Genomic DNA, 25,069 nt, shown 5'->3' with positions numbered 1-25,069 from the left:
AATTTATTGTAATGAAAACTGCATTTCCTGGTGGGCTGTTTCATCTTTTGTGATTAGAGTATGATGCAGTGTATAAAACCCTGTTTAAAAAGAGAAATGTTGTTATTTTGAGAGTGGAAGTTTAGTGGTAATATTACTGTATCAGATCTTACTCATCATGATGGAACATTTAAGTATTTAACCATAAATAACCCATGTGGAATGGAATGTGGTAAAAAAAAAAATTGCCCAAATCATCAGTTATTTTATTTGTGAATCTCAGTTAGTGTCTTTTTCTCTACCTACTGTACTTGACTCTCAATCTCCATGCCAGAAAAAGAGACACTGGACTGGGGTTTGAGGCAGGAGCTAGCAGGTGCCAACAGGGATATATTGATCCCTGTCAGGCAAGTCAAGTCCGGAGAGAGAACTAAATCAGTCCTGTCCAGGTGGCTTTGGAGATTACAGGCTGACATCAATCAGTCAACAAGCCATGAGGATTTCTGTAGTCCACACGGGAATGAGAGATGGAGAGCATGCGTGCGTGGGTGTATAGCTTCCTGTTAGAAACTGTGGGGTCTCTCTCTGTGTTTCTCTATGTTACACAAGAGTCCAAACTCATATTTATCCCCACACTCAAACACAGCTCGATATCCATGCCTCCTTTGTCAAACCTTTGATTGCACCCATCTTTTAAATCACAGAAAAGCCATATAATGCCGTCAAATTACACTCACTAACAGGAAGTGAGACACATGCTGTGAATATGGTCCCCGCTCCATCACACAAAAAGGCCAGCGTTTGTGACGGTGGGTGGCCGCTACTCACACACCCCACAAAACATCAGCATCTCAAGCCCCAGCCGATGGACATTAAGGAGCTGATTGGAAGCATAGCACACAAAAATTGGCGCTGATTATGGCCATCAGTCACATGGAGGGAGGAAACAACTGGGGAGACTTGTGAAAAAACAACAGCTGTGGATTTGCAAAGATCCTTTAAGATTGACGAATATATGGGCTTATGCAATATCTCAACCATTGTGATACAGTAAACGACTCCCCTGCCACCCACAACTCCATGTGAGTGCTACTTCTAAGGCTCTCTGGACTGACTTCAGTCAACCACAACCAGCTCACATTTACGGCTAGTTACAGCAGCCAAGCTACCTATGAGGCTGATAATTATGCATGAGGCCTGAGAGCAATTTGCAATCAAGGCCCCAGAGAGACAGAAGGGGAGATAGCAGTTGCTGATCCTTCTGCGTTTACTTGAAAACCTCTTTCCTGTGGCCCTGTGATTCCATTATTTCCTTTCCTGCAGATCTTATAAATAACACTGAACAGAAAAGAGAAAAAGGAAAATTCGAACTCTGTGGTTCTTTGCTTTGCTGACTGTCGGAAACGTTCCAGAAGCTTCTTAATTTGTTTCCTGTCATATTCTCTGACAGCTCGAGGATGTTGGAAAAATGGACCCTCAGACTGTGGATGCAATAAAGCTTAACCTGTTCAATAGCACGTTATCTGGCTAGAGGTGTATTGTGTTCTGCATCCCCATCTCTTTGCCTCATTTCCTGGGTTTTCCTTCTGGAAAGTGATCTACAGCCAATGACTGGTGCCTCTTTTCCTCTTTTTCCAATTGTAAATAAACGTTTGTAGACTGCAAATTCAGTTACAGAGGCAGATAGCCAAGTCATAATATTTTATAAAGGGTATCACACATGAAGTGTGTGGCTGTCGCAGCATAGTTTGGTGTTATTTTATTTACACTGCAATTTTTCAGCTTCAGCCCCAAGCCTACTGCAGGTCTGGAGGTCACATTGAGAAGAAACTGTTTGTAAGCAGTGTTGCCAGAAAAAAACAACACCAGAAGTCGCTATTGGCTCTCTGAAATGTAATAATAATTACTATAATTAATTGGAAAAATATTACAACAATTGTGTTCAAAAATTGTCTCACAATATTCGATTACATCTGTAGGCTATGAATCATGGTAAAACTGAAAATGTTTTGTGAAGCAGAGTATTTACAAAATACTAAATCAGTTTCCTAGCATGATGTTAACCAGATAACATTACACATTTCCCGTTTTCTAACCTCCTTCTCAGTTGAATTTTGATCAGGCAACACGGGGACCTCTTGTTGTGCTGTGCAAGACCTCGCAGACATAATCCAAGATGGCGTCTTCCTTAAGGGTGTGCAGTGCCCTCCGAGTAACGTTGGAAGGTGAATATATCTTCCTATGACATGCTTTCACATTGTATTTATATTTACAGTAATATATGTGAATATCTTAATGATTTATGGTGAATCTCTAATCGACATTGCTGTATTCCACGTTGCTAAAAGCTAGCAAGTGATCTTTCCCGACTCAATTTTGTAAGCCGAGAAATGCCACCTGGGCGGAGTTCTCACGTTGTAGCATGGGATTCCAAATTCCATGCTACACCGAGATCCAAAACGAGTTTAGTCTATACCGGGTTGGCGTTTCTAAATCCTCAGTATAGCTATAATAAGGTGCTAAATCAATTGAGCAACATTAGATATTTTAGACAGATGTATTTGACTAGATCATTGATTTATTTATCCGCCGAACCATGTATCTAGTTAACATTTTGATTTATTGAAGGATTACGGCGACCACCTAGTGACAGCAGTGCACCTTCCCACTGACACAGGAGTGGCATGTGGGGCACAACATACATGTATTTTCAATTTGTTTCTTGTATTTCAGGCATTGCACCACTCAGGGCAACATTTGGCCCTCTCCATCTCACCCACCTGGCAAGACGCTCTGCCTCCCTACGGCCCCCTTGCCCCACCTACCCCTCAGCCTGGCAGCAGACAAGACATGGCAGCTTCTTCAACAAGCGTGAGTCCCATTATTAGCTGAAGAGCTGTGGAAGATTGTGGCTAGAGCATGGCTAACTCCATATACCTATCATTTTTAATTGTAGATAAAAAGTAAATATATACTGTATATACAGTACCAGTCAAAAGTTTGGACACATTGTCCTGTGTCCAAACTTTTGACTGGTACTGTATATATAAAAGTTAATATTCAGTTGTGTGTGTGTAGTAGGCTTATACTTCTGTCTCTCCTTAGTCAGTGATCTGCAGTACCAGTAACAGTTAAGACAACCGGTTTTAGTGGCTGGGGACAGGGTGGTATGCATGTACCCAAGCTTAGCCTATTTCCTTCATAGAGAGTCATTTGTTCATTGTAATAAAAATACTTCTTGAGCATTTAAGTAGTGTTCTTTTGTAAAAGAATGAGACTTATTCACAGTAGGTGAATCTGTCAAACAGAGCAATTTCACCGACAGGTGGTTATTTGACTTGACTCTCTCTCTCTCAATCTCTATCATTCTCTCTCACTTACTTTCTTTATATTTTTTTCTTTTAACTTTCTGCCTCCTCCCATTTCCTGTGGCTCTTTTGGAGATAATTATCTGCATCTGTCACCATATAAGTCTATACATGGAAGATACACCACACACACACACACAGTTGTTTATACACTTGTTTATCACTTTATTCAAACTGACATAATTCTCATAATAATTCTATGCTATGTCTCTGTCTTCACTCAAGAAGTTTCATATTTAAATACCTGCTGTTTACTTTTCATCTGAGTTAGATGGCGTCCCTCTCTGAAAGGAGTGAGTCATGGTTGATCTGGGTCAACCATGCTGGGTCTCGCATGTTTAAAGACTTTCATTACTTTTGGGAAGAACAACTGTATTGTATTCAAGGCAGCATTACGTACACAATTTAGGAATACTTTTCATAGGAAATGTCTCATTTAGTCCTGGACACAGTCCAGTTCATATAGCCATGGCTGGTATATTCATATATGGATATGTGTATGACGACCAGCTGCCTAGATTTGAGTCTCTCACTGTCAGAACGACCCGTAATAGTCCCAGTCCTGTATGGGTCGTATAACTGTTTGAATCCTGCCGTCTGAAGAGCTCTAGCGGGGACCACAAACAAAGCCTCGTTAGAGACTCAAGCACACTCATTAGCTGGCTTACCGCCTGCGTTAATTAACTCACAATCAAACCTCCGCACGGCGCTCCGCATCTCCAGATGCTTGAGAAGCAGCTGAAAATCACCAAAAACCAGGAGGAAAGAGCCGGGGGCAGTGTTGAAGGAGCACTCGCCCGAGAGGCCGTTTGGCTGCCGTCTGCAGAGACCCTCCCGTAGCCGCTCGGTCCAGTGGGTCTGAATTGGTTATTGTGCAGTTCTGCAGATTGTGACGAAGCAAGGGCCCATCAGGTGTAGCTACTGCAGGTCGATCCACACGGCGCCGCAGGGAGATTAGTTGGGGATGTGCTGTAGCTTACTGGTAGATGCATTTGCCTGCAGACTAATAAGTCGCTGGTTCAAATCCCCCCGTATGTCGTCCTCTTGGATGAAAAACGGCTGCCAAATAAATCGTTTACTCTGCTTTTTAGGTTTTACACAATAGCAGAATGCACAGCTGAGCCATAATTCGGCAGCATACTTTTGCTTGCAGATGGGTTCTCAGATAAATACATCCCAGCCCCAGAGGGTTTAAGCGGGAGCAGGTGGAGGATCCAAAGGCACATTTAGAACTAGAGGTAGTGCAGCAACTCTGTTCCTTTATCTACCTCACACCTGTCTGGATCCTTCTAGGGGAAACAGGTTTTAGTTCTCCTTTGTCCTTTCCAAAGAGGACGAGGAGGCCCACGAAGCGACAGCCCTCTGTGGGCTCCTTTCACGCCGTCGCATGCGCTGTTTCATCTTCCCCGCTAACGCCGTGCGTCTTGCTCCGGCCCCGCAGTGACGGCAGACGAGCTGTGGTGCGGCGTGTCGGCCGAGACGGGGACCGGGGCCAGGAAGGGTCGGGGGAAGAGGACCAAGCGCAAGATGAAGAAGGACCTGAACAGAGGACAGCAGATCGGTGAAGGTGCGTACGCGGCGACACTCGCTCTGACCTCCAGTCAGATCCATTGTTCCATATCAATATCCCATATCCTGCAGAGGTTCGGGACAGAAAGAGGGCATTCATATTTCTGCATATCTCTTTACCTTAATGTGAACCGGGCAAGAGAGCTGACATCCGGATCAGTTAGTGTCATATATCTGGTGGGACATTCTGAGAGTTGAGGAGTTGAGACTAATGAGATTTAGACGGACAGCGAGTGGGTCTGTGCAGACTATTAATCTGTTACCATTAGTGTTTTATTAATTGCATTAATTTGTAACAAGAAGAATCCCTCTTCATTCCCATGTCTACCACGTCTGCTCACTTTAAAGAGTGGAAATTAAATCACTGTCGTTCTCGGCATAGCTTGGCTAGCGGCAGTCGATCTTTCTGTCCCCTCCTCTGTCTTGAGTTTTCTCTCAGACTTTCAAATCGGTTTGTCCTTTCAAAAAATCCATCGGATCCAAGTTGAACCCATAACTTGATCGTCCATTTTGTAAACTCCCCACTTTGAATTATGGATAAAAAAAAAAGGGAGAAGTTCTCAATCAATCCCTTTGTGTATACAGCTTGACCCATGCTTTCCCCCAATCGTCCCAAATCAAAGTCCCCGACTTTTCCGCCCTTCTCTATCCCTCCATTCCCACACCATCCTTCCTAACCTCCACCCCTCCCCCAGGCCGCGGGGGGTTCCTGTGGCCCGGTCTGAACGCACCTGTGGTGAGGGCCGGGGAGGTGCAGACCATGTCCCGGCGCGGGGAGGCGGAGCAGGTGGAGCTGCAGGCGGAGCTGGTGCGCCAGCGGGAGGACTGGGACCGCAGGAGGAAGATGAGGGTGAAGAGGGAGAGGGGCTGGACCGGACACTCCTGGGGAGGCATCAGCCTGGGGGCCCCAGACCCGGGGCCCAACGGAGGTGAGGGCTTCAGAGTGGGGGGGCCCAACGGAGGTGAGGGCTTCAGAGTGGGGGGGCCCAACGGAGGTGAGGGCTTCAGAGTGGGGGGGCCCAACGGAGGTGAGGGCTTCAGAGTGGGGGGGCCCAACGGAGGTGAGGGCTTCAGAGTGGGGGGGCCCAATGGAGGTGAGGGCTTCAGAGTGGGGGGGCCCAACGGAGGTGAGGGCGTCAGAGTGGGGGGGCCCAACGGAGGTGAGGGCGTCAGAGTGGGGGGGCCCAACGGAGGTGAGGGCTTCAGAGTGGGGGGGCCCAACGGAGGTGAGGGCTTCAGAGTGGGGGGGCCCAACGGAGGTGAGGGCTTCAGAGTGGGGGGGCCCAACGGAGGTTCAGAGTGGGGGGGGGGGGGGGGGGGGGGATTGTGCTTGTGTAGTATAGTGGGGTTTTTTTTGCACATGGAGGTATTATCTTTCTCAAGAGTTGGCACCTTGAAGCATGATGTGCTTCACCTCCTCACCCACACTATTACCCATCAGTGATCACTTCACGCATGAGTCGCGCTTCCAGAACTCTCCAGAATCTGTTAAATGCCACTGCTATGGGAGAAAAAAAAAACGGTGCCTTTAGACTACGCCACGACAATAGAGCCTTTCAATCTCCTGGACTCTTTTTTTTACTGGTAACAGTACCTCCACCTGTGTGTGTACAGTGTGTGTGTGTGTGTACAGTGTGTGTGTGTACAGTACAGTATTTGTGTACAGTGCAGTATGTGTGTGTGTGTGTGTGTGTGTGTACAGTATAGTGTGTGTGTGTGTACCGTATGTGTGTACGGTACAGTATGTGTGTGACTGGGAGGGAGCTAGAGAAGCTGACAGCTGGAAGAAGGGAAAGCCAGTAGAGCTTACCTGCTGTGACAGACCTGACTGATGGGTCTCCCTCGGCAAACTACCCCCTCCAAACACACACACACTCGTGCGTACGCACACACACACACCTAATCTAGAACTATCCATCAGCCTTGGGCTTCAATCATGTCAGCTCACTATTACACACCTTCTGGCACTTAGATGATAGGTTTGATTTTAATTAAATGATTTAAATATTATGTATTTTATTTTTTATATCATTTCTTTTTTTACCCAAGTTTGTATTCTAAGGGAGAGAGGGTGTTCATTTTAATATAGACACTAAGCCTCTCCCTACCCTTCTCCTAGTCTGTCCGTCCCCCCTCCCTTCCTTCCTCCCTCCTTTTCTTTCATCATCTCCAGTCAGCTCAACCCTCCCCAACCTCTGACCCCCCCTCTCCTCTCTCTCTCTCTTTCACTCTGTTCTCCTCACCTCACAACTCATCTCTTCCTTTTTACCCTTCCTCACAGGCTGCTTACTCACCCTGGGAAACACACACTTTGTCTGGCCCTCCCCTCGTAGTGTCATATTATTACTGGGGAGAAGCCTGAACCATCCAGACAACTTTTACATAGAGCAAACTGGGCAGTTCAGTAACAGGAAAGTGATGGGACCATTGTCTCTCTCCCTCCATTTCTTCCTTCCCTTTCTCTGTCTCTGTTTCTCTCAGCTCTATTACTTTCTCTCTGTTTCTCTCATTTCTGAAATTGGAAGACAATCAAACAGGGATTGTCCACCTGCCCCCTCCTGCCCCGATGTTCCCTGCACAGTGGCACCCCACAGACAGAGCAATCTCACTTTCATTCCACTCTTGCCCGCTCCACAAAGGCCACAATTGATTTGGTTATCATATCTGTATTTATTTCGGCGATGATGGGAAATGTGTGCCCAGCGACGGCCAGGGTTATTGCCTGTCCTGCTGGCAGGGGAGTTAGGTTGTTGGCTCAGGTTAGTCCAGTGGTCTCCAACCCTGCTCCTGGAGACCCACCCTGTGGGCTTTCGCTCCAGAACTAATCTAGCACACCTGATTCAAATCATTAGCTGGTGGACATGTTGAATCAGGTTAGTTACAGCTGGGCCAAAACCCAACTGGAAGGAAGCTCTGCAGGAGCAGGGTTGGAGACCCCAGGGATAGTCCATCTGGAGCACAAATCTGGGTACCATGACGACGGATGGCCGTGTCGCCATGGACATCTCAGAGCTGCTGCTGTTTGACCTCTGATCCTTAACGATGTTCCTGTTATCTCTCCACGAAGCACACACACACACCTGTTTACGGTTTGAAGTGTAGACTAAATCGTTTTGTGAGTGAACGAATACCTGGAGCTTGTCTAAGTTTAAGGTTATCCTTGCGGACTAGGAAACTGGATCCCCTGCATTCACAATATCATGAGAATATATATATATATATATTTTAATCTCTCTCCCTTTCCCTGTCTTTCCCTCTCCCATCTTTCACCTTCATCACCCCTTTTATTTATCCGTCTGAAAGCCAGTTGCTAATTCTCCCTGATTCGCTCAGGGAGCTTCTTCTACAGTTCCTATTCCCAGCGTAATTACATGTTTAATCCAAGACCAGTTTGTCTGAATTGATCTGATAAACCCTGACAGTCACAAACGCAGCCACCCTGAATAAGAAGCAGGATGTTAAGAACTAACAAGGTTCAACTTTTCTGGATGGGTTTCAACCACATCCCATCTCTGCCGAGGCTCTCCTGGTTAAACCAAATCTCTTGTTTTCCTTTCTCTACAGAGACGTATGAAGACTTTGACTCCCGTGTGATTGAGGTGAGTCCTGTTAAACTGCTGCATGGACCGTAGCCAGATCTAACTAAAGCTACTCAAGGAATATCTACACACACTCAGACTGGGTCTATACAGTGTAGGGGGGAGAAGACTTCTTATCTCATTGTCTTGGTTTGCTGTGACTGGGTGAGTCTCTCCAGGCAGGGCTAGGGAGCAAGCTCTCCAGGCAGGGCTAGGGAGCCAGCTCTCCAGGCAGGGCTAGGGAGCCAGCTCTCCAGGCAGGGCTAGGGAGCCAGCTCTCCAGGCAGGGCTAGGGAGCCAGCTCTCCAGGCAGGGCTAGGGAGCCAGCTCTCCAGGCAGGGCTAGGGAGCCAGCTCTCCAGGCAGGGCTAGGGATGCCTCAGCCCTGGTGTGTGGAGTCTTAGAAGCCTGTCGCCTCGAATGATGGATGTTTCCTGTCCCTGAGAGGGATGGACGGAGGGAGGGGAAGGGAGGGGGGCGTCTGATATTCTCTGGCTGCCTGTGAGGGAGGCGCTGCATGTCCCTCGCCGCTCCCCATAGCTCCTCTGCGGCAGGAAGAGAAAGAGCAGCTTGTCGTTGTCACAGGCCTGGGGGTCCTGTGGGTTGGTACTGTACACCAACCAATAGGATAAAAGAACTTGAACCTGTATTGAACTCTCCGAGGGGGTGGGACATAATACTGAGTGATGCTGGAGCGTATCACATGATACATATGATACACACACACACACGTGAGGATTGGAGGAGTTTTAATGAGCTGGACTACTGAGGGAGTCAGGTGGCTGAGCAGTGAGGGAGTCGGGCTTGTAATCAGAAGGTTGCTGGTTCGATTCCTGGCCGTGGCACCTGACGTTGTGTCCTTGGGCAAGGCACTTCACCCTACTTGCCTCGGGGGAATGTCCCTGTACTTACTGTAAGTCGCTCTGGATAAGAGCGTCTGCTAAATGACTAAATGTAAATGTAAATGTCCTACCCAAGGGTATTGTTTCCTAACATCCAATCCAGTCTCAGATCACCAGTCGCAGGGGGCATGAGTTTAGGGGAAGTCATGTGGTTGGCTCTATGACTCACACTTGATGTCACTGTTGTGGGTAGTTATGACGTTGTGTTCTATTTCTGGAAGTTATTATATTTCCTGTTGGGGTAAAGAGGCAGGCGCCAGTCTAAAGTGGATATGGATATGATGTGGATGTGTTTGGAAGGGGGGCATGGGAGGAAAGGGCTGTTATCAGAGCTCACCTGCTCTGAGAGGAAATTGAAATCAAGGCAGTCTATTGTGATGGAGAGATACCTAAGCGAGCCTGAACCCACAGGAAAGATCCCTTCTTCATCCTTATTAAGAGAGGGACACTGTGGCGGAAGGGACAGATAGATGGACGTCGGGGGGGGGGGGGGGGGTTATGCAACTCAGCGGATCACTCTTTATTACGATGTCTGTCTCTTTTTAAGCTGATTGAGTTAGGAGTGGAGTGAGGGCAGTGTGTAAGTGACAGGGATCCATCCATACAGCTTATCTAGTGGGAGGAGATGCAGACACACACAGTCACAGATACTCTGGGCACTAATGCCTGAAATAAAGACCATCTGTACCTGCAGGAAGGGATCTCTTATCTGCGACACACACACACACATTCTCATGCCCGGTGTCTCTCTTCCCCTTACACAAACACACTTTTATTTTCATTTTTCACCTGGCTCTGGTGCATGATGAAACTGATCCGTTCGAGATAAACGCTTCGACTAGAAACCATTCTAATCAGTGTAGTGTGTGTGTGTGTGTGGTAGGTGGGTTATAAACTCTGATGTCAGATGTTCACGTCTAAAAGATGGGTTGAACTTTAAATGTCGTGGTTTTTGGCATGTATTCCTATTTATAAATTCTCCAGTCCAGTCTGCCATAAGGGATTGTCAGGGCGTAGAAATGTGTGTGTGAGAGTGTGTGTGTTTGTGTGTCTATTGGCCCACCTGTAGTCTACAGTATAGTGATGCAGCCCAGCATCGACCAGGTGCTGCAGTCCGCAGCACTCAGCTAATTAGATAAGTCGTGTGTGTCACATCAACAACCCTCCCTACTCTTTTCCAAACCTTAGTGATGCAGGGCCACACTCTCTTGGGTCCCCCGGAAACTGATGGATGAGTTTATGAGTTCCATCCCCCCTATAAATTTGGTTTAATGAAATGAAATGCTTCCAGTAAAGGGGCTTTTCTCCCAAGGACAAGAGCAGAATGCCATTAGAGAGGCTGTTTCCTGCGCTGGGACGTGGGCCGAGGACAGGGAGAGAGGGGAGAGCCATGAATGGTGTCTTGGCCTCTGGCCAAATCCACAAACCGGACTCTCTTCTTCTCTGGTGGTTATTTCATTAAAGAAGATGGGTTAAACTCATTGAAGTTTTTGTTCTGTTTTTCAAAGTGAACAACCTTGAAAGGACACCCATCCAACTCTGTGCTGTATGAGAATGAAACTTTCCACTTTCTTAACAACACGACTGGGTCTGTGTGTTATATGGTCTTATTAGAATCTCCCAGTTCCAGCCTCATGCTCAATCTTCTACCCCAGCCCAAGCCTCAGTCCCCAACACCAGCCTCAACCTAAACCCTCAACATCAGCCTCAACCCCAGGCCCCAGCCCTCAAAAACAGCCTCAGCCACAAGCCCCAGCCTCTCTGCGTGCTGTGGATGAGCCTCAACACCAGCCTCAGCCACCAGCCCCAGCCTCTCTGCGTGCTGGTGATGAGCCTCAACACCAGCCTCAGCCACCAGCCCCAGCCTCTCTGCGTGCTGGTGATGAGCCTCAACACCAGCCTCAGCCACCAGCCCCAGCCTCTCTGCGTGCTGGTGATGAGCCTCAACACCAGCCTCAACCACCAGCCCCAGCCTCTCTGCGTGCTGGTGATGAGCCTCAACACCAGCCTCAGCGACCAGCCCCAGCCTCTCTGCGTGCTGGTGATGAGCCTTGGCACCAGCCAGGCCGTATTCTCAGCCTGCCATCACAGCAGCAGTAAACTCATATTTGATGACTTCATGCATGTTTGATTAACCATCGCAATTATGTTTTCCGCTTTGCGGTCTTAATGCGTCTGGCCTGTTTAAACTGAGTGCGTGGTGAAGGGATTTTCTGGGATGGCTGCTAACTCCATTTAAATCAATAGCGGTCGTACAGCACAAGCCATATTGGATCCTATAGTTGATTGGAGGAAAAAGAAGGAATTTCATCCAGTCATCTGGTGAGGGTGTGCAAGAATGAAGAACCAGAAGAGAGAGAGAGACTTGGTAGATAGCTGCGAATGGCAACATGGATATAATGGCCAAGTGGCTTAACGACACAGCATGCAATCAGAGCTTGCTCTGTCTCCCAGATTGTCTCTTCCCCCTCTCTCTCTCTCTCTCTCTCTCTCTCTCTCTCCCTCTTCCACCACATCTCCAGGCCCCTCACCTCATCCTGCCTCTCTGGCTCTCGATTCTTCCTCGTCTCTGTGAATTGATATTGGAGTTAGGCTACATTTCCAATAGTCAAATAACCATTCGCAATGGTTTCCTGCTCTCTAAACTGTTTCATAGTCATTTTCAGCAGTGAATTGGATTTCAATAGTGTCTCCTTGAGCCTCCTTTTCCACTTCTGGAGCTGATGTGTGAACACACACACACACTCCAGTACTCATTCTGCCGTGGGATCACATGGTTGGTGGCGTTTGAGCCGAGCAGGGGTTGTACCTGTGTGTGCTGGAGGTGACCCCCTGGTGTGTGTCCCCCCACACACACACACACACTTATTGTCCTCCTCCACCTCCCTCTGTGTCTGACAGTTGCAGGGAGACTGTCCAGCTGTTGTGTGTGTGTGTGTGCGCGTGTGTGTGTGCGTGCGTGTGTGTGTGTGTGTGTGTGGAGGATAGGGTAAGGTAGGGGTGGTGGCTGGGGAGCTGGTGGTGATAATGATGATCCTCTGCTGTGCCAATCAGTCTGAACAGATGGCCCTGTGTGTTACTGTTACTGCACCAGACTGCGGGTGGGAGTCTGCCCGCTCTCCTTCTCTCTCGTCCTCTCCTCCCTCCCTCCTCTTTCTCTCTCTCCTCTCTTTTTGCTCTCTCTCATGTTCTCCTCTCTGGGTCTGCTGCATCCATCTCTCCCAGTCCTCATCTCTTCCCCAGCCTTCGATCTGGTCTCACTGTTTCATCTCCTCCGTTGAAGACTTCTGTCCTGCTTTAATGCTCCGTGCCCTTCTCTCCAGCTCCCTCTGAAGTGTGACTACAGATGGTGTGTGTGTGTGTGTGTGTGTGTGCGTGTGCGCGTGTGTACACGTGCATGGCGGGGTCCTGAGCGGTCATGAGTTTTGCCTTAACTTGTAGCCTGATAGTGTTGGCCCTGCAGCCTATATATTATAAACCCCTTACTGTAGTGTGTGTGTGTGTGTGTGTTATGTAACTCCTGAGCTTAGGGCAGTGCCTTTCCCTTTGAAGTTCTCTCAGCTGCAAATCCCTCTCGAGTTTTAACTTTATCAATTACAAGTAATACGCACACACACACTGTACTCGGTCACAAGAGGGTAGTCCAGGTCATCATCTAGAGCCCATCAGAGATGAGAAGTGAAGGATAGTGAGGGCTGGCAGCATCACTGTGTGGTCCTGGTCCCAGTCAGCTGCTGTGCTGTGTGGTCCCAGTCAGCTGCTGTGCTGTGTGGGGCTGTGTGGTCCCAGTCAGCTGCTGTGCTGTGTGGGGCCAGTTCAGACCTGGGAGGTGATCGTGATGACGACCACCACATCCGTGATGATGATGCAGATCTCACAGGGCTGCCCCCCCTCCTCCTCGCCCCTCCCTCCTTAATCTACAGGCCGGGCCGCCAGGTTGAGGCACAGTGCGTCATGGTCTGAGTTGGAGTGCTCTGTGTGTGTGTGTGTGTGTGTGTGTGTGTCCATGAGCAAGCATGCGTGCGTGTGTCTGTGTGTGTGCACACGTTAGAGTTTCTGTGTGTTTGTCCGCCAGCAGTGAATATAACAGTTGCTTCTCCGATGTTTTATGACTACGCCTAGCCCCCCCTCCCTTCTCCCCATGGAACTGTGCTGTGCTCACAGTGCCCCCTGCTGTCACCAGGGGGTACTGCAGCTCATAAATCTGGAGAGGGAGGAGAGCGAGTCGACAGGAAAGGGCAGCGTTCTGCTGGTTCCGATCGATGGGAACCTCTTAAATCTGGGGAGCACGTCTCAGTGGGAGATGGGATGTATCCCTGACGGCCTGCGCTTACACACGCGCACTTTGGCATCCGTGCAGATGCGCACACTCACATACCGACACATGCACTCGCTGCCCTTAATGTCTGAAGGAATGTTTTCCTCAGTCTGTGCTCAGAAAGTGAGCGTGGTCGTGACGTCTGTTTGGGAGAAAGATCAAAGTGTGTTCAAAGGTCCACATCATCTAAGCTGAGTGGGGTTGAGAGGAGATGGGAGGAACACACCTGGAAACAGCCATCATTTCAATACGGTTGTTTTTGTTGTAGTTTTTTTAAATTATTTAGAAGGTCATGAAGTCGAGAAAAAGTAGGGAGGAGAGCGTGTTGAAGGAACCCTCACAGTGTTCGCCCTCGGTTGTCCTGTGATTGACAGATGAAGACGGTGTTCAACATGACCGCCAAGGAGGGCAGGAAGAGGTCCATCAGCTGCCTGGTCGCCGTGGGCAACGGCAGCGGGGCAGCGGGCTTCGCGTTGGGCAAAGCTGCCGACCGGAACACGGCGCTCAGGAAGGTAGGCCTGGAAATATCCTGTAGAGAACCCTACACACACACACACACACACACCCTTCCCGTCTTGACACCTCTCCTCTCCCCTGTAGGCCAAGAACAGAGCTGTCCACTACCTGTACTACATAGAGCTGTACAACAACCACACCAGTAAGTCACCCAGCCTCGTCTGTGATCAGGACTGTGAGCGTTGATTCTCCATCTTCTGGAAAGTGTTCCGGTGTAGCAAGCAGGAGAGTTGGAGGTGCCTGCCTACAACTCCCTGATGACATCGCTGCTCTCTGGGGGGGACGGCTGTGTTTTCTCTCGCTGAGACTTTGCCACGGTGCGAGTCATCTCACACACATACAGTACACGCTGACGCACACACACACAGTCAGACTTTCACACACATGTGCATAAACACACACGTACATGGAGGCTGCGCCGCAAGAGACCTCCCGCAGCTCCTCCAAATGTTCTGTTTTCGCGGGTGGCGTGTGTGCGCGCGTGTGTGTGTGAACGTGTGCACGCTAGTGTGCGTGCGCACGCTTGCTGTATGTCCGTGTGTCACACAGCGACACTTTCTGTGTGTCTGTGGGACACGTTCATCCTTCTGTTACATTCACTCACAGTTGCACAGGAAGCAGGTCCTCAGATGGCAGGAAGTGACCCGCGAGGCAGTGAGTCAGCAGGAGGAGATGCTGTATCCCACTCCTGTTGGCAGACAGCGGTGTAGTTAGCGGTGTGGTTAACCTCTGTCCCTCTCTGTGTTCAACAGTTTATCATGACATTAATTCCACTTGCAAGAGGACCACCCTTCGCATGAAGAAGCAGAATAAAGGTGTGCGTTATTTTGTGTTTATTCATATATGCGTGTTTGTCTGTGTGTGTGTGTGCGCTTCTGTTTTCCTACCACGTGTATTCCCCTTCAGAGGACTAAGATGCTGATGAGAGCTGAACTCACACACAGATCTGCCCTGAAACCAGAACCACAACTATGCTGATATCATAGACCCCCTCCCCAACCACACACACACACACACACGCACAACGTGGACCCTTCCATGCACACCCCGGGAGATCCTCACTCACTCGCTGACACATTGGGGCCACGCGCTGAGCCACTTGTGAGAGGGCTGAGGGGTGGTGTTATGTAAGGAGCTCTGAAAGCCCACAGCTTTCCTCCAGCTGTCAGACTGTTAACCACCCCAACACATCAGGGCTGCCTGGAGTTAAACTGAAGACAAAAAGGTTTGATGGAGAAACTTAGCAAACACTATTACGTGATTGTGAGTTATTGTAACCTATGTTTTACTTTTAGCATATGCTTTCATCGAAAGCAACGTACAAATTGTGTATGTCAAGAATCAGAGGTGCATAGTTCTAACAGTATTTCTGTAGAGTAGGAACAGTGTATTTACAAGGCACAGTGCAAAGTATGTTCATTCCAGCTACCAGGCACGGCGAACAATAATAATACTTAAGCTACAGAGAAACAATAACATCTGAACCACAATAGTACAGAATGGGAAATGCGACATTTTTCAAAGCAAAATCAAACAATTTCATGGGTGAAATCTCTTGCCAGACAGGACAAATTTGCAGGGATCACAAGAATTGTGTGTGTGTGTGTAAGAAGGAAGGTCTCACTCTCATCTCCGTGCTGCAGGTTATGGTCTGCATTGTCACCGTGCTGTCATCACCATGTGCAAGCTGATTGGAATAAAGGACATGTATGCCAAGGTGGAGGGCTCAGTCAACCTGCTCAACATCACCAGAGCGCTTTTCACTGGACTGGCCAGTCAGGTCAGAGAGTACAACCACACACCTTTTCTGATTTCCATAGCTTCCTCTAACTCAAGCCGCCATGAAATGTCCAGACTGGAGACCGACCCTCCCGTTGTCCTGTTCCTTCCCTCCTCCAGGAGACCCACCAGTCTCTGGCAGAGAAGAAGGAGCTCCACGTGGTGGAGTTCACGGCCGAGCGCGGCCCCTTGCCCGTCGTCGTGGCAACGCCCCGAAGCGGCCCGCGCCGGGAGCCCGAGCGCGAGGACGAGATCCCCGACACGCGCCTCAACTGGGAGGACGTCCGCGCCGCGCAGGGACTGAAGAAGTCCTTCTGGTCCGGCGTCAAGAGAACCATCTGGTGACACCGGCGTTACGTCAGCGTCGCCAACCGCACCATCGACCCTAAAGCGCTGGCTCGCTGGACTGGCCCGTTCCACTGCACCGAAGATGGGGAGGGGGGGCGCTGGGCAGGGTTGTTGGAGGAGAGTGGGTCTGGTGTTGGGTGGGGTTGAGGCTTTCTTGACCAGCTTGTTGGGCTGCCATGTGGCGGCACATGTCCTGGGTGTAATAATTCCAAATGCTTCATCCTGGTTAGACCAGAGCTCCGCTGAGGTCAACAGAGACTGTTCCAGATGGTCATGACATCATCAATCCTGGACATGTATGTGGAGTCATAGACTCAGAGAGCATCTCACTCAACCGATAGATTTCCTTTCCTTTTCGGACTTAAAAAAAAGGATTCGTATTATTTTGTGTATTACGGTGTCAGAATGTGAGCTGTCAAATAGAAACATGTACCACTGAAATCCTCTGTGTGTGTGTTGTTTTTCTTGAAAGTGTTGGCGGTGGAGATGGCGCACAGTTCAAACCATCCTTTTGAGATTGTCATAAACAATCAACTTGCACAGGAAGTGATGGATGCGCTTCCTGTTTATCCCCTTTGCATCTGTCAGCCAGTGTCACTTTCTCAGCAGGGGTTCAGTCTTCAGACGTACTGAGGAAACCCACCCACATGCCGCTCTGCTGTTACAGAGACCGCAACCACTCGCCACGCACAGTTGGAGACTAATTCTCAGGACCGAATAGCTTCAAAATATTCTTTTCATTTGATTTTCCCCAGACTGTAACACTTAGTAAACAGATAGCTTTAAGAGTTTGCATCTCAGCAGTGACTATCCCAGTTTGATCAGACCTGTTAGTGTGTGTTCCTTGACTCACGCTATGACCCCCTGCGGTCTCCTGTCTGCCTGGTAAATGTCAGCCGTCCCAGCAGGTCGCTCTCTGTGTGTCTGTGTATTTATATTTATGTTTGTGTTCATATGCATGTCCGTGCGTGCGTGGAGGTGCTGCTGTGGTCTTCACCCCAGTTTGGCTCATGCCCCGTGGGAGACGGTAGATAAAGACAGTCCTCAGGAAGAAGCAGGTTGGTGTGCTGCTCTCCAGGCTGTGTGGCTGCTCTGGGGCAGCCTGTCACACCAGCAGGAGGGGCTCATAGTGGAGACCCATTAGCTGGCCATCTGAAGTGGAAGTCTGAAGTAGCAGGTTAGATGGATGGAAGTTATGTGGTGTAGTGCTACACTTTTGGCCAGATGGAGGTGCTATTAATATATTAACATAAGACGTCTAGAGACTGATGTTTGGAAGTATCTCAAAACTATTCACTTTTTGCTTATATAATTTGGTATCTTAAAAAATATATGCCGTAGATTATATACATTTTATTTATCTATAAGAAATACAAGTATATCTGACGAGTGTCTGACAAGTGTCACATGAGAAAACAGCAGCAAAAAAAACCCTGTTACTGTAAACTTTCATTCCAACTTAAATCCAGCAAACCTCGTTCCAATAATCGTCTGTATGTAAGCAAGCCCAGAGAAACATGGCCTTCTGACAAACTGCCTACAATACCTCCCTCAGCACAGTGGACAGTGTCAACATGGATGTGTTTAAAATAGACCTTTTGTGTCCTAAGAGATGGGTCTGCCATCTGACCGTGTCTCTTGTCTGTAGGTAAATAAACCCTGTAGGCTCTCCCTCTAGATACCAGTATTCTTGTCATCGTCTTCCCTTTTCTCCCTTTGTTTTTGGTACTTCTCAGTGTCCTTGCCTTTCTTTTGTGTCGTTTTTTCCTCTTCTCATCTTTACATTCTTGTCTCACACAAGTTCAAGAGATAAGAGCAGCAGGTATTGGGGTGTGGTCTTTTTTCCTCTGACAGGAAAGGTCATTGGTTTGTTTTCACACACACACAAGTTGGAGATTTTTTGCAACTGTAAATGAAAATGAACAGTTTGAAAGGCTAAAAATCTAAAGACTTTAGGTCTTTTTTTTTTGATAGTGTCATTTTTTTAGATGTCAGTTTAGTGTCATTTTAAAGGGATTACTCAACACAGCCACCCTTCTTGAGTAATTAAACAAATACAAACCTCAATATACCTTTTAGCTGTCAAGTCTTAGTTTTATCAGTGAACATTTTGTAAGGGTTAACATTGAAGAAAATCCCACAGAGAATGTGGCATGTTGATTTGGGTATTTTATTACAATTTTAAAAGAAGTCTTTCTATAAAAATTCCAGTGGAGACAACCTCAGACCTAACGAAATATAATTCACATATCAGGTGGATATAAAAAGTAATTAGCGATAGTTATGTACGGTATAAAACATTTTTACTGATAAGGTAGAGATCATATAAAATACGTGGCAGTGTCAGGGACGTTTAACCGTGTGTCAACAACAATCTGGTGCAGATTTCCCCATAAAAAAATATTTTACAAGTGAGAAGCTATTTGATTAGATTATATATCAGTGAAAATAAACAAAACCCTTTCTTTCTCAACCCTTTGCAAGGTTTCCAGATGTTGGTATACAATCTATGGAGAGTGACAGGTCTGATAACGTCCTTTCTTTCAGTCTCTCACACAGACACACATAGAAAACACACAATGTCCAATCCATGACCTTTAAAACGACTTCCATCGAATGGATGACAAAATGAAATGGATGAAGTAAAAAAGCGTGGCCAGGAACGAAAACACCTGAAAGAAAAGGGAGGGAGGAATTTCAACGGAATGCAAATAGTCACACGTGCTGCTCATTCAGACTGCACAGACAATCCCAGCTGTTGACACTATTGACTATGTTATTATTGTGTTGAGGCCTCACCACAGCAGCAATGTCAATCTGGTAGTGCTTGAAGCCACCTTCAGTCTTTAGTCTGATCGTGAGTTCGGCCAGAATCACAGACGCACTTAGGTAGAAGAAGGCCGCCAGACCGTGGTATGCAAAGTCCTGGATACGAAGCAAACACACCTGGGTCAAGCACGTTCTCACGTGGAATATCTGAGGTCTGCTTGATTTATTCTAGTCTTGCAAACACCAACATACTTACCGCTGCGGCCCACCCTCCACTGTTCTTGTGGCCCCCAGCTGCGAAGATGACGAGCCAGAGGAAGGTCATGACAAAACAGAAGACCGACACAAACATCACCCAGCCTTGGGGGTTATTTGGGTTCACATGTGTAGATGCCACCAGGATCCACACCAGACCCCCAAAGATCTGTGTCAATACAAATAGAGAAATGAGAGCACAGTAACTACAGGTATCCATGCATTGCCAACATACACATACATGTACTGCCCAATCAAACAAAATCTGACATTCAATACACACACACAACTTGAGCCTGATAATATTCAACTTGCCATGATGCTCTGAACCCCCACCAATGGGATCTGACCCACTCTACTCCCCCCCCTCTCTTCTTCTCTCTTTTCTCCCTGCTCTGGTCCTCTCTGTACCCTCCCCCACTGCTGGTGTTCATTGTGCTCTTTAACATGCCTTCAGGGTACTGATTTTTCTCAGTATACATTTCTTATTTCTACTCTAGAAAGAGCTACAAGTATTACTTTGTCAAATCAAGTTCGTTCACCTCATCCTAGGCTGTTACCTTTACACACACCCCAACATAAGTCATGGTTTCAAAACCAGCATCTTCTTACAAAAGTACTAAATAAAAATGGTGAAGAGGCCTACGTAAACCATAACGAATACAGTTTTATAATTCATTCATTATATTTATTACATTATTATAATTTGCTTGAATCGTCATATAAATAGTCCTACATGCAATTTAGGATGTTTATTCTTCTGATTGCAACACGAATTTCATTTATGAAATTGTATGATTAATACTTGATGACTTTAAATGTCATACAAGAAGACAATAAATGAAAATAAATAGATGTGTTTTTTTTTACCAGTTCCGGTAGATAGAAGATATCCGGCGCCGTGGTGCATACACCCAAACCACTGGGTAGACTACCCACTATCTGGGCAGTGGTGGCTGCCATCACTGTGCTTTCCGTTGGCTAGCTTCACTCCACACTCTGCCAACTAACAGAGCAACAGGTTGGTAACTTCCAATTCAAGAAATGCTAAACTAGACGAACCTGCTTGGCCATGCCCCCCCCCCCCCCCCCCCCCTGGACACACCCTTCAAAGACTGGTGTGACCGTTTCATCCGCAGAAAGAGGGCAACTGGTGCGAAAAGCAGGTGGGAGTGGTCGTGGTTCATGAGGGTTAATAAACAATGTAATTTGGTCGAGTTTTGTGCGGGTTGTTGAAATTGTTTATCTTCATGGGCTCTCCCCTTTCAGTACCATCCCTGTGCGGAAGACTTATGCAAAATAACATATATAATTCTGCATTCCCAATGTTTCAAAAAAACGATTTTAAATCGGTAAATTGTTTAGCCTGACTTCTTTCCGTTCATGCAGGCAGTTAGGCAGGTATCTTAAAGAAAGGGATTATTAATCTTTTAAAAAGCTTCAGACTTTCTCTCTCTTTTCTCTGTCTCTCTCAGGTAAATGCAACATGCAAATATATGGGATTGTATAAATATTTTTATTTCCAGTCACATGTTAGTATATGCCAACATTCAAATGAGCTTGTGTCTGAAATACAATTCAAATGTACAATAGATTACAATCTAAAAGCATACAATTTGTTTTTGAAACGTTATACATGTCAGTCATACTGAAATATTTGATTGAAATTGTAAAATAAAAGGAGTTGGTGGTAATTCATATAATTTAACAAAAGAGTAGGGTGGTCTCTCGGGTCTGTTTTCATTGGCTTGGCACAGTGTAAATGTCTCAGGTAAATGTGTCTCGTATCTGATCTGAGATCTGTGTAGTCAGATAGCAGATGAGTCACTTGTGATAACAGACTGTTTTGTGGATGCTGCTGGTCTTCAGCAAGACTTCCATCTGATGGCAGAGAAGATGGCATGGAGGAAGTAGCATAGAGTTGCCAGATAAGACATCACCTGTCATTCAAACAAAAAGGAAGTTAGCAAATCGTAAATCTGCTCAAATTGACTGAAGAAGTTAAAATGTTGATTCACATATGATTTTACTAGGTCAGGGTCTGTATTACATTATTTGGGTTATGGTCATGTATTTTTGCATGTGAATTATAACATGAATTGTTTATAACATGGGCGGTTTCACTGCCCATGATAGCAAATAACTGTAGTTTTAGAATTTGAATATATTTTATGAATTTAAGGGAGAGGAGAAACCTACCACAGCAGCAATTAATAACTTGGAAATCTCGGTGCCACTTATGGTTGTTTGCAGCACGATGATTAAATAAGCCAGGACTACTGAGGAGCTGAGGTAGAGGAGGGACGCCAGGAAATGGTACGCTACATCCTGAAGTGGGACAGAGACAGCAGAAGACACAGATGGAATGTTAGAGGATAGAACACTGTATGGGTTTGATATTTCCAACGTTGCAAGCAGAGAAAAAAACTGTCACTTAAATCAATAGGAATGATGCAGTGTCTAGTACAATACTACTCTAGGTTTCCATGGGTGGGGCTGGTGCCTGTAGCAACTGTCCCATTGACTGATTCTACCAGCCTTTCTTACAGTATATGTGTACAACAGCTAACAAAATACTGGATACCAATGTGGTCATAATGAGCATAGTTCCTCTCTTTCTTTTGTGAAACTTTTTTCTTTTTCTCTTTCTTTCTCTTTTTGTTTCTTTCTGTGTGACTTGGCAGTGAAGGTGACGTGCGTTACCAGAGTTGGCCAGTTGCTGCGCTGGTTGCACCCACAGACGAAGATAAGCATCCAGATTGTGGTCATGACGAAGCAGAAGAGAGACACGAACATCACATAGCCTGTAGGGTTGCCCATAATTGTAGTGGAGGCCAACAGGGTCCACACAAGACCCCCAAACACCTGCCCAACACACACACAAAACACATGATCAATATGTACGGCCCACACACACATACTGTACACACAGTCAGTTAAATACAGCTCGCACATTTTTTCTTTCATTCTGTGTCTCCTCTTTCCACAAACACACCGTTAAACAAAGTTGATTGTTATTCACTCCAACGTTCATTGTGTAATATTCATTTTCATATTAATCTCATATTTGAAGTTAATAACACTTATTTTGTGGTTTAACTGTGTTGAGGTGTCCAAATTGTGCCGTTAATTGAGGTTTACATTAAATTAGCAGCCCAGACTACTGTACGTTTAGTACTGGTATTGAGGAACGTTTCAAAAAACAGCTTCCCTTCATACATAGCCGTTGTTTGTGCTGATTCAAAATACAGCTCTGGAAAAAATTTAGACCACTGCACCTTTTTCTTTCATTTTTTTGAGAATGGGACGTTGAGAATGAAAATTTTGAATAAGGAACAGAATGGTAACATTTGCAGTTGCCTCTTAAATTGTACCCTTCTGTTCCTCACACAAAATTGTCCTTCTCAACTTATGAAAGAAAAAGTTGCAGTGGTCTAAATTTTACAATATTACATTAAGAAATCAATACCATCTCTGAGCCACAGCCATATCTGAAATGATACATTTTCCATGTCAAGTATACTGTATATTTGCTGGGATGAAACTGGGCGCTAGCCCATAACCCAGAGCAGAGGGTGATTCGGTCGTTACTTACAAACTCAGGAATGAAGAAGATGTCCGGTATGGTGGTGAAGACATTACCACCACTGGGTAACGAGTGGCTGGATGAGGCCATAATCTTAGTGAATGTGTGCCTGTCTACCTAACACAACCTCCTCTCTACAATGAAACATTACATGAGAAAATACTCTTTATAAAGCTACCCCATTTCTGGACCCACCCTGTCACTTGTCAATAACTCATGCTTGCTTGTTTTGTCATGCCTCTAAAATGCCAGTTGATCAGGTCCTGGGTGTGTGCGTTAGTGAGGGGAGAGGCCCTTTGTTCGTGAGATGAGAATGAGTCTCTGGTTTCTTTTTGCTGGTACTTAGAGTAACAGCCTTTTTTTTCTCATTCTGCATAACAAGGAGAAGGTGTGGTGTTGGTTTGTCTTTAGTTTTTTGGGGGTTATTTCTGCCGTTATTCCTTATGATTGTGACAGTTTAGAGAGACAGAATGTCAGTGTATGGAGAGGGAGACATCATAGACCCTCTACTGGACCCCCTGCAGTTTGCCTACAGAGCCAACAGGTCTGTGGACGATGCAGTTAACATGGCCCTCCACTTCACCCTACAGCACCTGGACTCCCCAGCATCCTATGCCAGGATCCTGTTTGTGGACTTCAGCTCTGCCTTCAACACCATCATCCCCGCCCTGCTTCAGGACAAGCTCTCCCAGCTGAACGTGCCTGATTCCACCTGCAGGTGGATCACAGACTTCCTGTCTGACAGGAAGCAGTGCGTTAAGCTGGGAACACAAGTCTCTGACTCCCGGTCCGTCAGCACCGGATCACCTCAGGGCTGCGTCCTTTCTCCACTGCCAAGGACAAGAGTAGGCTGCAGCTTATCATCTGCACTGCTGTGAAGGTGATTGGCTGCAATCTGCCTACCCTCGAGGACCTGCACACCTCGAGGACCCTGAGGCGAGCGAGGAAGATTGTGGCCGACTCCTCCCACCCTGGACACTCCCTGTTTCAGTCACTCCCCTCCAGCAGAAGGCTGCGGTCCATCAGGACCAATACCTCACGCCAAAAACATTTTCTTCCCTTCCGCTGTTGGCCTCTTCAACAAGGCCAAGGGTTCACACTGACTCTAATGACTTCCTGCTTAAAACACACTGCTTTTTGCACTGCATTACAAAATTGTATCTTGTACATTTGTATTTTTTGTAATATTTGTATTTTTGTATTTTTATATTGTAAATTACGGCAACTTATATTTTATTTTATTGTATATTTTATTAAATTCTAATTACACTTAGTACTGCTAGTTTATGTACCCTTAGTATAGATAGTCCACATATTTAAATTTTAGGTCCCTATATGTTTATTGTATGCACCTTCCTGCCAAAGCAAATTCCTTGTCTGTGCAAACTTTCATGGCGAATAAATCCCATTCTGATTCTGATTTTGGCATGCAGTAACGGGCCCAGGCCATTACTTCATACAGCCGGATTTGAACCCACACCGCTTTGGCAAGCATATGTGGTATGTGCACTTATAAGGTGATCCACCGGAACAGAGGAACAGAGACAGTGTGAAAAGGTAGAAGACAGTGGAAAGAAACACAATCTATGTATGAGACAGGACGAGTGAAAGCAGATTGATCTGAAGAACATGCACTGAAACACGCCTGAAAAACCTTGCAGTGCCTTTCCATTCCTTCTAGTAACAGCAGGTAGTGGTTCAAGCCAATGCCCTGAAAGTCAAAGCTACATGTGTGTTGTTGCCCTCGGCTGTGAGGTGTGTCATATGACTGACAGTTAGGCTATTCATCCATTTGCTGCAGTTCCTCTTATTCATGTAAATGTCAAATGGAACTCATGGTGACGTAGAACATTCCGGAATGGTAAAAATAGTGTTAATATTCTGGAGAGTAAACTGTTATATTTGCTGCACTTCTCTTCCTTCTTAGATTTGTGCTCATTTTCTTTGTACATTCTCTCTTTCTAACACAGCATTACTTCAAATAACATCTAGATGTCCATTTAACAATTGCACTTCACCCTCCATTGACAATAGTATGACCATTATTTTAGCGGTATGGTAAATCCATTTGGAAGCCACATAAATGTTTACTCTGTCACTCCT

At 46.5% G+C, this 25,069-nt stretch overlaps 3 protein-coding genes across 3 annotated transcripts; 1 reads left to right on the top strand and 2 right to left on the bottom strand.

The window, feature by feature from the left end:
- The first annotated feature begins 2,129 nt into the window (after nt 1-2,129).
- Nucleotides 2,130-16,797, top strand: mrps5 (mitochondrial ribosomal protein S5). The gene is made up of 10 exons (XM_067236385.1): nt 2,130-2,204; nt 2,713-2,850; nt 4,789-4,914; nt 5,612-5,845; nt 8,481-8,515; nt 14,088-14,225; nt 14,314-14,371; nt 14,982-15,044; nt 15,873-16,009; nt 16,129-16,797. Exons 1-10 carry the CDS (start codon nt 2,156-2,158, stop codon nt 16,351-16,353), a joined length of 1,203 nt encoding a protein of 400 aa, XP_067092486.1. The 5' UTR covers nt 2,130-2,155; the 3' UTR covers nt 16,354-16,797.
- A 1,711-nt stretch (nt 16,798-18,508) lies between these two features.
- Nucleotides 18,509-20,749, bottom strand: LOC136943480 (myelin and lymphocyte protein-like). The gene is made up of 4 exons (XM_067236822.1): nt 20,251-20,749; nt 19,382-19,549; nt 19,156-19,281; nt 18,509-19,028 (listed from the first exon to the last, which is right to left on the bottom strand). The coding sequence occupies exons 1-4, from the start codon at nt 20,341-20,343 to the stop codon at nt 18,954-18,956; spliced, it is 462 nt and encodes a 153-aa protein (XP_067092923.1). The 5' UTR covers nt 20,344-20,749; the 3' UTR covers nt 18,509-18,953.
- A 128-nt stretch (nt 20,750-20,877) lies between these two features.
- LOC136943481 (myelin and lymphocyte protein-like) lies at nt 20,878-23,131 on the bottom strand. The gene is made up of 4 exons (XM_067236823.1): nt 22,976-23,131; nt 22,084-22,245; nt 21,580-21,708; nt 20,878-21,320 (listed from the first exon to the last, which is right to left on the bottom strand). Exons 1-4 carry the CDS (start codon nt 23,054-23,056, stop codon nt 21,246-21,248), a joined length of 447 nt encoding a protein of 148 aa, XP_067092924.1. The 5' UTR covers nt 23,057-23,131; the 3' UTR covers nt 20,878-21,245.
- Between the last annotated feature and the right edge of the window lie 1,938 nt (nt 23,132-25,069).

The sequence above is a fragment of the Osmerus mordax genome, chromosome 5, assembly GCF_038355195.1.
Source record: "Osmerus mordax isolate fOsmMor3 chromosome 5, fOsmMor3.pri, whole genome shotgun sequence".
Taxonomy (NCBI): Eukaryota; Metazoa; Chordata; class Actinopteri; order Osmeriformes; family Osmeridae; genus Osmerus; species Osmerus mordax.
The sequence above is the reverse complement of the archived record's forward strand: the minus strand, read 5'-3'. Positions and strand labels throughout refer to the sequence as shown.